General features: G+C 51.1%; 1 protein-coding gene across 2 annotated transcripts in view; it reads left to right on the forward strand.

Annotated features, from left to right (window-relative positions):
• Nucleotides 1–12,215, forward strand: part of CACNA1A (calcium voltage-gated channel subunit alpha1 A) — a 213,900-nt gene that overhangs the window by 128,731 nt on the left and 72,954 nt on the right. For both annotated transcript variants that reach the window (XM_034998421.1, XM_034998422.1), the window contains exons 11-18: nucleotides 749–958; nucleotides 3,986–4,098; nucleotides 5,273–5,385; nucleotides 5,510–5,641; nucleotides 5,930–6,002; nucleotides 8,188–8,305; nucleotides 8,441–8,508; nucleotides 11,700–11,806. In XM_034998421.1, the coding sequence (XP_034854312.1) occupies nucleotides 749–958; nucleotides 3,986–4,098; nucleotides 5,273–5,385; nucleotides 5,510–5,641; nucleotides 5,930–6,002; nucleotides 8,188–8,305; nucleotides 8,441–8,508; nucleotides 11,700–11,806 (934 nt within the window). The remainder of the gene's footprint in view (nucleotides 1–748; nucleotides 959–3,985; nucleotides 4,099–5,272; nucleotides 5,386–5,509; nucleotides 5,642–5,929; nucleotides 6,003–8,187; nucleotides 8,306–8,440; nucleotides 8,509–11,699; nucleotides 11,807–12,215) is intronic.

Below are 12,215 nucleotides of genomic sequence, written 5' to 3' on the forward strand. Positions count from 1 at the left end.
TCACCTTGACCACTTGACTTCATATGGCAGTCTGCCCCATGGTCCCTTCTGGGGCTCTCCATCCCCTTACACTACTTTTTCTTTTTCCCAAAGTTCTTTGTAACTTGCATCACACTATTAATTTACTTTTTTATTATATTTGCTGTCTCTCTCCCCAAATGGAGATTGGGCCCAGAAAGGCAGGGCTCTGTCTGTTAACTGGTGTATCCTGAACACCTAGAATAGAGTCTGGCACACAGTAGATGTTCCGCAAGTAAAAGTATATGCAGGCAGATTCCTTGGTGGCTCATTCCTTGGTGGTCATGCCTGAAGTGAAGTGTCCATGGAAACTAGGGTCCTATTCACACCTCTTCCTGGAGGCCTCCCAAGCATGCAGCATGCAGCTCTGCTGCTTGGCCCTGCACCAAGGGTCCTGAGCTCCTTCCTCATTCCCCCTGTGGCATGACCCCCAGAATCATCAGATGTGGCCAGGAGAGGGAGACACAGAAAGTTGACTCCATCAGTGGAGAGCCATCTGCCTCCCCACTGACATCCAGAACTTTCATTGGTTGTTTCCAATACTATTATTTTTGCCTTCTTGTAAGCTCCGTCTCTGGAAGGCTAAGCCCTGGGTCATGTTGGTTCCCTCGGGCCAGAGGGCTCACCAGGGAGGCTAATGGATCCCCTGGCCCGATTCCATGCCCGGGCCGCCCATCAGTTAATTTCCTCCACAGGAACACCCTGACATTCTCTATCCTTTCCTTGGCAGGGTCTCCCTTCGCCCGAGCCAGCATTAAAAGTGCCAAGCTGGAGAACTCGACTTTTTTTCACAAAAAGGAGAGGAGGATGCGTTTCTACATCCGCCGCATGGTCAAAACTCAGGCCTTCTACTGGACTGTGCTCAGTCTGGTAGCCCTCAACACGCTGTGTGTTGCTATTGTTCACTACAACCAGCCCGAGTGGCTCTCCGACTTCCTCTGTGAGTACCACCCGGCCCTGCACCCACCCGCTCCCCAATCCCTTCCTCACACCCTTTTCCCTTCCCCTCCTCTGGTGGTGTGTGTTCCTTCCTTGGCTCTTGTTGAATCTGTCCTTTCATTTGGGTGGGTCTGTAACTGCTACCACAACAACAGAGCCCATCTTCTTTGGGCCTGGGGGCTGGAAGCTGGAATTCAGGCCACCAAATACTACTGTGATGCTTTTTTAAGAGAGAGGCATAGGGACACTGGTGAAAGGGGCGTTGGAAGAGAGACAGAAAAGGGTAGAGACCACAAAACAGCCAGATAGAGACAGAAACACACATCTAATTAATGGGTGTATCTCTGAGGATGTTAAAATAAGTAATTTGTGGTTGAGAGATGGGGATGCTTTAGGAACAAAGAGTGGCCCTTATGTTGTCTCCATTTTCTCTGCTCATTTCTGACACTCCTGGCTTCTCCCCTCTTCTTTCAAACCTTCTGCTTTTCCCCCCTTTCCTCTCTTGCTCTTTTTGACTTCCTTAAACCTGGAATTCATTTCTAGAAGATCTCCTCCAACAAGTGTGAGGACATCTTGCTCCCTCAGTGGGTACCAGGACCCCTAAGGCTTTGCCCTTCTGGGCCTATTCCCAGATTCCAGGAGTTAGCATAAGATAGTATCAAAGTTGATGGCCAGGTGAGGGTGAGGAGAAGCAGTGAAAGGTAGGGAGACTTCTAACCAGTATTTAAAAAATAAAGAGCTCTGAGAAATCAACAAGAGTAGTGTCTGGGCAGTGAGGAAGGCAAGTCCATGCCCGGGCTCTGGCTTGTGGGCCCCAAGTGAAGATTTCCCTCAACCTTTTTGCCTGATGGCTGCCCTCCTCCTGCATGTACTGGGTTTATCTGACTTAGGTCTGTGGCTTCTTTCCCCTTCTGACCTCTTTTGGAATTGACCCAGACAGCCAGTGGAGATAGTCGAGTCTTCAGCCTGGAGAGGCCCAGGAGCCTGGTCCAGGTCATTGTTTCCTTGTAACCTTCCTTGTTCTCGGTCACATTGGTTGACCCCCCTCAGGACACCCCCCAGGGACCAGCTCTCCTTCTGACCTAGTTCCAAACTTAGTAATTGCATTTGGTCCCCCTGGAGTCTTACAAATGAGGACTCTATACTTCTTGTCTTAACCTCCTCTTGTAGTCTATTTTTAATCTCCCATATTCTCTGCACTAATCACTTTGCTCTGTCTGTCCTGGTTCAGGAACAGGGGGTTGGGACTTCCTGCCCTGGGCCTCTGTGTCTGTAAAGGTCCTTTAATTATCCCCAGTTGAGAAAACTGAGACACAGAAAGGTTAAGTAACTTGCCCAGGGTCACACAGCTAGTAAGTGACAAAGCCAGGATTTGAACCTAGAATCCAAGCTGTGTCTGATGACAGATCCCTTCCCTGGTCACCAGGTGACCTGGATTCTCAATGTCTGCACTGCTCCTAACTCATCATGTGACCCTGGACAAGTCACTCCCATCATCCACCAATCGAAAGCATCTTCATTTATAAAGCACCCTTTTATCTTATTTGCCACTAAGAAATAAAGCAGTGCTACCATCTTACACTGAGACATGTCAATTTTAAGATACACCCCAAAGTGTGTGTCTTGGAATCAGTGAAGTGTGGTAGTTTCCCAGGGTCTCAAATTTCTCATCTGGAAATCGGAGTTGATGGCCCTGAAAGTTCTTCCAGACCCACCAGGGCTACAGACAATTCTCTCAGGTCTTGTGCATTGCCAGCTATCAGGTTCCCATGGTAACTGGGAAGCAAGCATCTCAGAAACTCTTAAGTACTCCCAGAGTTGTTTCTGGTGGTTCTTAGAATACACCAGATGTTATAGACAGATTTCCCTTGCTGATATTTTGGCCTGACGATCCTAGAGACCTTGGTTTCCTTCAGATACTAGGAGCTCCCTGGAGTCCAAAAAACTAAGGGGAAGTTTCAATCAGGAATGAATGCGAAGGACCTTGACAGTTCAAACCATCTCTTAAAAGAATGATTTAATAAACACCCTTGACTTTCAAACAGAATTAGTTATGTGACCAAAATTGACATTCTTGGAAGTTTTGAGTCCTCCGTCTTCCTTTCTATATGTTTTCTTCCCCTGAGACACCCTCCATATCCCCGCTTCCCATCCAGGGGTGAATATCCATACCCTTCCTGATGACTCATCTTCCTACCCCACCAAGAAAGCTCTCTCAGAAAAGGTCCTGAAATTAGCCATGCCTTTGCTGTAGCAGACAAATACCCTTATGTTACCTCTCCCCAAGGCATTTACCATTATGCTTTCTCATCAAAGGACAGGAATGCTTTATCTTGTTGAAGACTTTTAGATATCAGCAAGACAGGATTTTGCCAGGGGACCTCAGATAGGTTTTCCAAGTTGGGAGAAAAGCTGTACCTTAGATGGGTTGCCCCTGAATCTCCAGCTAAGTCCCTGACACAAGGATTACTAAGAGGACACCATTATGATTTCTATTTCTATTTTTCCTTTCAAGCTCAGGCATATAAAAGTGGATTAATCATCATTCTTAGATTGTGATACACTGGCATCCTGGGGCCATTGGCTATTTTGTTAGTTAGCCAGTTAGTTTGTTAGTGCATTAGTTTTAAAAACATGGTAAGCACCCAGGAACCCACCAGCCAACACAAAACCTGGGTCCTTGGCCATGACCCACGTCCAGCCCTTCTCACTGAACCAGGGCAAAAACTACAAGGGGGAGAGCCAGGGAACTTTTCCTTACTCCTTTTTAAGATCGGTCAGGGGTCGGTGGGTTGGAGGGTGGGGGGCCATTGTTGTTCCTCCCCTTTAATAGAGGAGAAACTGAGGCCCATGGAAAGGAAGCCTTGAATAATCTTTGGCCAAGGCCACCAATAACTCTCCTCTCTCCCTGTCTCCCCAGGCCAGAGCAGGACGGGATTGCTATTAACAGGAAAGTCAGAGCCACCTGGAACTATCCCCACCCCACAAACTTAACCTCCTCTCCGTTTCCCCCCCTCTCCCCTTCTAGACTATGCAGAATTCATTTTCTTAGGACTCTTTATGTCCGAAATGTTTATAAAAATGTACGGGCTTGGGACACGGCCTTACTTCCACTCTTCCTTCAACTGCTTTGACTGTGGGGTAAGTGTTCTGGTTGGTAAGGAGTTCATTTCTCCAGCTCTTGCCTAGCATGGCTAAGGCCTGGGGACATCAGAAAGGGAACAATAGGGGTCACCCCTGGATGCAAGAGACTCAGCCAAATGTGGAAGGAATGAGAGGGCCATCCCAAATATTGGTGAGGATGCAGAGCTCCAGGGAAGTGTGCAGACCCTCCTTTGCAGGGGGATTTGGCGATTCCCCTGCTTGGGCTTCATGCAAGAGCAACTCACAAGAATGCCCTGAGTGGCTTTGTTTGTAATAGCCCAAACCAAACGACCCAACATCCCTTTGCAGTAGCACGGATAAATAAGTTGTGACATAGCTATATAATGGAATTCTCCACAGCGATGAGAAGCAACCAACAACAGCCCCACCTAACAACTGGATGAATCTCACCTGCATGATAATTGCACAAAAGAGGCAGACACTGACAAAAATCAGTCCGTACAGCATCTTTCTGCTGATGGAAGTTCAAATGGATAAAACTAAACCATATTGGCTAGGGATGATGCTTGAAAACTTTAAAAAGGCAAGGACCTCGAAAACATTATGCTAAGTGAAAGAAGCCAGACCCAAAAGGTCACATACTGCATATTTCCATTTAAATGAAACGTCCAGAACAGGCAAATCCATAGAGACCGGAAACAGATTAGTGGTTACTGGGGCGGTGGGGGGTTGGGGGACAGTGCTCATGGGGTCGGGCTCTCTTTTGGGGGTGATGAAAATATTTTGGAACTGGAGAGAGGTGAAGGTCACACAACGCTGCGAATGTGCTAAATGCCACTGAGATGCATGCTTCAAATGGTTAGTTTTGTCTTACGTGAATTTCACTTAATTTTTTAAAAATGCAAGGAAATGGTTATTACAAAATTCAGGATGATGGTTATCTCTAGGGGTCCCTTGAGGCTTCCAGGATGTTGACATGTCTTATTTCTTGATGGAGGTGGCAGTTACATGGATCTTCACTTTGCAGCTACACATTTCAGGAATTCTTTGCTCGGCGTGACTTACCATTCAATTTTAAGAAAGGGATGGGAGGAGTCTGAGACCCTCATCCTGCTTCCATTTGACGGCAGCTGGGTTGGATCCCTGCAAGGCTCAGAGCCAGGGCATGTTTTCCAGGTCTCTGGACACGAGACCAGGTTCTCTGTTCTAGGTTATCATTGGGAGCATCTTCGAGGTCATTTGGGCTGTCATAAAACCCGGCACATCCTTTGGAATCAGCGTGTTACGAGCCCTCAGGTTATTGCGTATTTTCAAAGTCACAAAGTAAGTCCTTGGAGTTCCCTGGCATCCCAGCAGGGGTGAGGATGGGGACCAGGTTGGAACCACCTCCAGCACCTCCAGCACGCCCGGCCTGACCACCCCTCCTCCACCCGGCCTCTGTTGGCAGGTACTGGGCATCTCTCAGGAACCTGGTCGTCTCTCTTCTCAACTCCATGAAATCTATCATTAGCCTGTTGTTCCTCCTTTTCCTGTTCATCGTTGTCTTCGCCCTTTTGGGAATGCAACTCTTTGGTGGCCAGTAAGTGCTCAGCAGATTCCCCGACTTCTGCTTCCCTGGGGTCAAGTGCCCCCTGACCCAGGTCCAGTGCATCCAGAGACCCACGCTCACCTGCATCCCGCAAACCACCCTTCCTCATGGCCCGGACGCCCAGTGCACTCACCCAGAAGGGCGGGGCCCTGGGTACCAGTCAGGGTTTCTTCTGAGGAACAGAGATGCTGGAGATGTTGCCCTGGAAACTGGATGCTGAGCCAAGCCCTCAGAGCACCCGGGCGGGGCCAATGTGAAATGCCTATGTCCTCCCTGCAGGTTTAATTTTGATGAAGGGACTCCGCCTACCAACTTCGACACATTTCCAGCAGCAATAATGACGGTGTTTCAGGTACAGTCTTCACCCGGCCCCTTGGGTGGATGCCCCTTAGTGTCAAAGATTAAAGGGCCCGTTCAGCGTATGAGGGGCTTCCTTAAATCCCTCTTTCTCTGCTTTGTCTTGCCCTTCTGTTTTAAAATACAGGTTTTATAATTAATTCAGGTATGGTGAGGCCAACAGATCAGTAGATAACTGCCATTGGAAAGACAGTTTGTTATACTTGCAGATCCCAAGAGAGGGAGTCATGCATGCCACGCAGGGCCACACGGGGAAGAACCAGGGTGGGTCAGGAGGCAAAGGGAGGGGGTACACGAGCACAAGGCTTTGACTGTGGTTTCTGCAGGAAGGATCAGCAAGGAAGGCAGGCTAAGCAGATTCAGAATTGGCTAGTTTGAAGGATCTCAGTGGGCTCTGGGCATCAGGGCTGTCTCGGGTTGGCTGATACCTGCCCTGAGTGCCTAGGGCAGGGGATTTTGGGCTCTGAGTGTAAGAGCCTATAGAGCAGGTGGTTGGGAGTGCAGGCTCTGGATTGGTTGGTTTGCATTTGAAAAGTGTGCGCACAAGGCAAGTTGTTTACTATTTGTAGGAATTAGCTGGCCCTAACTCCTTCCACAGTTAGCAAGCCCCAGCTGCCCCATGTCAAAGTATCAGAAGAGAGAAAATAAAAGACATGATTGCTACACCCACCCTCCCCAGATTGGAAGACACACTGATCCCCCATTCTTTTTTTTTTTTTTTAAGTTTTTATTTATTTATTTGAGAGAGAGAATGAGAGAGAGCACATGAGAGAGGGGAGGGTCAGAGGGAGAAGCAGACTCCCCGCCGAGCAGGGAGCCCGATGCGGGACTCGATCCCGGGACTCCAGGATCATGACCTGAGCCGAAGGCAGTCGCTTAACCAACTGAGCCACCCAGGCGCCCCTGATCCCCCATTCTAAGGCAAAATAGACCTTGGGTGGTCTCCCCAAAGCAACTTCTGCACCTATGTGGACATATGCCCTGAGGTTTGGACCTGACCTTGCTCAGGACCACCAGAGCCTTTCTGGTGAGTTCTGTCTCTTTGGGGTGAGGGGGACAAGGGAGTTTATGGAAAATGTGACTTCACTCTCTCCCTCTCCTGGGAGGGTAATTTCTAAATGAGACCGCCTAGACCAGGGGCTGGGAAGGGAAACCACCCATGAAGTTCTGAGCCCCCACATACATGATTGCTAATAGTTGTAATCACCACCCATATATCTTTAGCACAGGGCTTCTTGTCCGAGAGGGATTCTGTCCCCCAAGGACGCTTACTTGGAAGTTCTGGAAGCGTCACTGGGTGGAGGCCAGGGCTGTTGCTCAGCACCCCACAGTGCACAGGACGGCGCCACCACAGAGAGTGACCCGGCCCCAAATGTCAGCAGTGCCGAGGCTGAGAAACCTGCATTAACGGATTGACATTTTTGGAGTTCTTTCACATTTACTTTATCCTTGTGAAAATATTACAAAGGAGGGAAGCTGGACTTTTTTTTTCCCGATGAGCACGCCTGTCCCCTTAGTGCATCCCATAAGCATCGGGGCAACTTATATTTGCCGGCGCCTGCATCCCTGTGCCTGAGGCGTCCTCTGGTCACTGGCTCCCGCCCTGCCCCCAGGCCCAGCAGTCCAGAAGGACCAGTGAATATGTGGCTTAAGCAACAGAGCTCGGGAGGCTGGAAGTCCATGACCGGTGTGCTCACCGGGTCGGTTCCTGGGTAGGACTCTCTTCCTGGTTTATGGATGGCCACCTCCTTACCCGGCACAGAGAGAGAGACAGACCACGTTCTCTGGTGTCTGTTCTTAGAAGGAAAGGCGCCGATCCCATCCCGAGAGACCCACCAGCATGGGTCCCATCCCCAAATACTGTCACATGAGGGTTGAGAGCTTCAAGCAATGAATTTAAGGGGTACATCTCCATCTGTAGCAAATCCCCGTATCATACCATGGAAGACAGAGTTGCAGAAAGATTTGTGACCCCACCAGCGTCACCTTTTCCTAGAAGCCAGACTGAGGGCCCCTCAGGGCAGGGCTGGCCCTTCCCACTCACAAACGAGGCAAGACCCCCCTCCCCCAGACAAGGGCCCAGGAAGAGCGGCCTTGGGCAGGTTCCAGCCCCACAGCTGCGTCTCCGCGGGGCCCGTGGCTGAGAGGGGTTGGCTGTGTGTTTCTCCGTCCCCTTTCAGATCCTGACGGGCGAAGACTGGAACGAGGTCATGTATGATGGCATTAAGTCTCAGGGGGGCGTGCAGGGCGGCATGGTGTTCTCCATCTACTTCATCGTGCTGACGCTCTTCGGGAACTGTATCCTCCATGGGGGAGGTGGGGCAGGCCTGGGCGGCTGGCGGAGCCGATGCGGGGGGCGGCGAGGGAGGGTCCGGGAGGCCCCGGTAGCCAGGGTCCGAGTGGCGGTGCTTTCCCTGACTCCAGCGCCTGCAGACACCCTCCTGAACGTGTTTTTAGCCATCGCGGTGGATAATTTGGCCAACGCCCAGGAGCTCACCAAGGTGGAGTTGGTGGGAGAACGTTTCTCCCTGTGGCAAAGTTACCACCTGCTCTTGGCAGATCAGGACTGGGCTGGGGGTGGGGGGTGGGGAAAGGGTTAGAGCTTTTGCCCAGAATGCACCGGGCCAGGGAGGAGGCATCCCTTCCCCCTGAAACAGACTGTCCCTGACCAAGCGGATTCCAGAGCAGAGGAGGTGGGAGGTGGTAAGGCAGAGGGGCTGCCACAGGGACCAGGTGGCAGACCCCACCGGAGTGCCCATTTATAGGGACTAGGCAGCATCAAAGACCTCCAAGGAATGGTGGAGTCCCCAGGCTAGCAGGCATTGTCACCACCCTCGAGCTGAGAGGACGGGACAGACGGGGTATAACCTGCACAGGGTCCGGAGGCTCCATGCGTGGCCCCATGAGCTTGGGAGCTGGCAGGACTTCGCCTCCAAGTGGCAGCAGTAAAGAATTAGGTGATGCTCACGGTGCCAGGCATTGCTGCCATCTCCCTTTTGCAGAAGGGGAAACTGAGGCTCAGAAAGGCAAAGTCACTGGCCCCAGATGGTAGGATAATAGCAGCTACTATTTATAACATCACACAGTGCACAGGCACTCAACACGGTTCTTGCTATACAGTAAGTGCTCAATAAAGGGAGCCTGCATCGGTCACTAGGCACGACCTGGCCCTAGAGCTTTCATTGGACAGAGCTGGTAAAAGAAAGCCTGAGAACCCAGGCCTGACAAGCTCCAGAACCTGAGTTCTTTACCTACAGGCTCTGCTGGCTTTCACTGGAGCTCCAGCTGAGCAGGAAAAGATACAAAGTAAAAACCACAGTGAAAGAGATGGGGATTTACTGTTCTCCCCATTACACAGATGGGAAAGCTGAGGTCCAGAGAGGTTAAGTGACCTTGCCACATAACTAGGAGCTGAAAGAGCAGAGATGTGATCCCCTCAAGAAGCAGAAATGAGAGAAGAGCTGAGGACAATGAAGTCAGGAGATAATTTGGGAGAGGGGGCCGAGAACCATCCACGCGAGAAGCCCAGTTATCACTCCTGTCAGTGATGTTGAATTACCCAGGCAAAACTTGCTGGCAGACGCCCCTTTGAGCAGCCTTGAACTCCCTGGGACTCAGGTCCAGCTCAGCTAGGCACAGAGGAGGCAACATTTCTTTCAGTCCCACAGCTCACCTCCCTGGGATAGCCCATGAACAGGGCCGCGGGGAATGGTTATGCAGGTTGTACATTGCGCAAAGGAAGCTGGGCACATTTTCTTGCAATTTGAGAGGAGGGTGTTGGGAAACAGCCCCATCGCATTAAGAGAACATGTGCAGAGTCTTCCTGTCAGCCCAGGAGGGCCAGGCCTAGGGCATCCCTCCGCTTCACGGGCCCATCTCCCGAGCCTCGAGGTGTTGAACCAAACTGAGTGGACGCTGCCAAAGCCTCCATCTGCTGGTCCTGGCAGGAGGGACGGAGAGTTTCCTGGGCTCCGCTCCGACTCAGGGGAAACGGAAGTCTCTGCTACCCCAAGCACACGGCCCCAGGCCTAGTCACCATGGAGCCCGCTGGCTCCAGGGGCTGATCCAACCGTGTGCTCATCCAAGTTCCAGGAACCCATCCTCAGAGGCTGTCACCGGGGAGACGGTGCGCCAGGAGGGTGGGAGAAGGGGAAGGAGAGAGGCAAGATCATCTATGAAGGATGGACATTCTCCTCCAGACCCATATTGTTTCCTTCATTTATTCTACAAGCATTTCTTGAGCGTTTCATACAAGGCAGGTACCCTGCTTCGCCCCTAGTGTCTTTTCATCTCATTGAATCTTCACAGAAACCCTGAGAAGTAAGTTCTCTGAGCCCCACTTTACAGACTGTGTCATTCATCCAAAAGCATTTATTGAGCACCTGCTGTGAGCATGCTGGTCTAGGAGCCAAGGACACGGCCATGAACAGAATAGGCAGAAATATCTGCCCTCGTGGGGCTGACATTCCAGTGGGAGAGAAAGACGAGAAATAAATATGTCAGATGGAGAGAAGAGCAAGGGAAGGAAAGTCGGGGAGAGTGGAAATTTTAGGTGAGGATGGTGAGGCCCCGAGACGTGAGGCAACTCGCCTGACATCAGCAGTAAACGGAGGAGCTGAGATTTGAGGCCAGGTAGGTCTAGAACCTGCGATCTTCGCCACGTTAGCTGCTGCTTGAACTTGACCCATGCTTGATACTCACCCGGGCACAGATTCTAGGGCCCAGACCCGGGCTCTCGCAGGGGGCTGGGAGTCTGCATTTGCAGTGATGCTAAGGCAGGTGGTCCAGGGACTGGGCTCTGAGAAATGCTGAGTGAGGTGCCAAGGAGGAAGGGAGGTCTTATGAGAAGGGCGGCCGGCTGGGTCCCACCTCCGTGTTGTCACTGGCAGAGTGTCCTGATCTGAGCATTTCTGAGGTGGTAAGGTTGCTGCTCGCCCCAGAGATCCCAGCGCAGGGGGAGAGGTGCCCTGCCATGGCACGACTCTTCTTATGGGTGGGTTCCTCTCTGGCCATTTCTTTCTCGTTGCTTTTTCTTTGCTTTTTCTTTGTTGGCTTTTCTGTTTTACGAATGAGGCCCCGCATGAAGGCTGAAGAAGGATTTAAAGCCCCAAAACATCTTTTTCTGTATGTATTTTTAAAACCTCTTCCCCCATCCTCCTCCTCTCTGAACCTACCCGGCTGAGAATATAAGCTCTCCTGAATCCCCCTCTGGAGGCTGTTGGCAGTGCACGGGATGGGCCAGGGGACGCCAGTTTTTTTTTTCTTCTGCACGTGGGGGCTAGTCAGTGTTTTTGAAAAGTCTTGGTTCAGAGAGCACAACCCAGAAGGTGAAGTGAGAGGAAAATCCCTGCACTGATTTCCAGCTCATTGAGACAGGGCGCAGACAAATCTCCACTGTGGGAGAGGAAGACAGTCTTTTTTTTTTCCTTTTGTTTTCTTTCTGGCTGTGTGCTAAAATAGGGTTAATAGTGAGCTGGATATCGAGGCTGCATATAAAGGGGGTAGCAGTGCACTTGACCGACATTGGGCACCTGTTCCCACCTGCAGGCCTCGGCTCTGGTCAGTCAACACCCAGGCCACACAGGTGCTTATGAATATTCCCCATGTTGCCCCTTATTAGCAATAGGGTCCAAGGTGAGCCTCCAAGGCCTACTCCATGTTTTGTGAACGAGGGACTCCATGTGTCTTTTAGGATGAGCAAGAAGAAGAAGAAGCAGCCAACCAGAAACTCGCTCTACAGAAAGCCAAGGAGGTGGCAGAAGTGAGTCCTCTGTCAGCGGCCAACATGTCCATCGCCGTGTAAGTGCTCCCAACTCCAGATTGCTCCTCAGCCTGTACCCCCTCTCCGGCAACTATCTGGGGGCAGGAAGCAGTCCCTAAGAGAGTTGAGCTTTAGGATGAGGTACTTCTGCTCTCCCACCACCTTTTACTTGATAAATAGTTAATAAGCACCTCCTATGTGTCCAGCCCTGTTCTAGCTGCTAGGGATGCAGGATTAACAAGAGGCTAAGGGGTGTACGAAAAGCTAGAGCTGGAGAGAGTTGGGCTTTTAAATAAAGTTGTCAGGGAAGGCCTTACTGAGAAGGTTATGATAAGACCTGAAGGAGGTGAGGGAGGAGCCATGGGGGGATCTGAGGGAAGAGCATACCAGGCAGCAGGAACAGCGTATACCAAGGCCCTGAGGCAGGAATGTGCCTGCTGTGTTTAG

Source organism: Mirounga leonina, unplaced genomic scaffold (genome assembly GCF_011800145.1).
Source record: "Mirounga leonina isolate KUSES-001 unplaced genomic scaffold, KU_Mleo_1.0 Mir_94, whole genome shotgun sequence".
NCBI lineage: Eukaryota > Metazoa > Chordata > Mammalia > Carnivora > Phocidae > Mirounga > Mirounga leonina.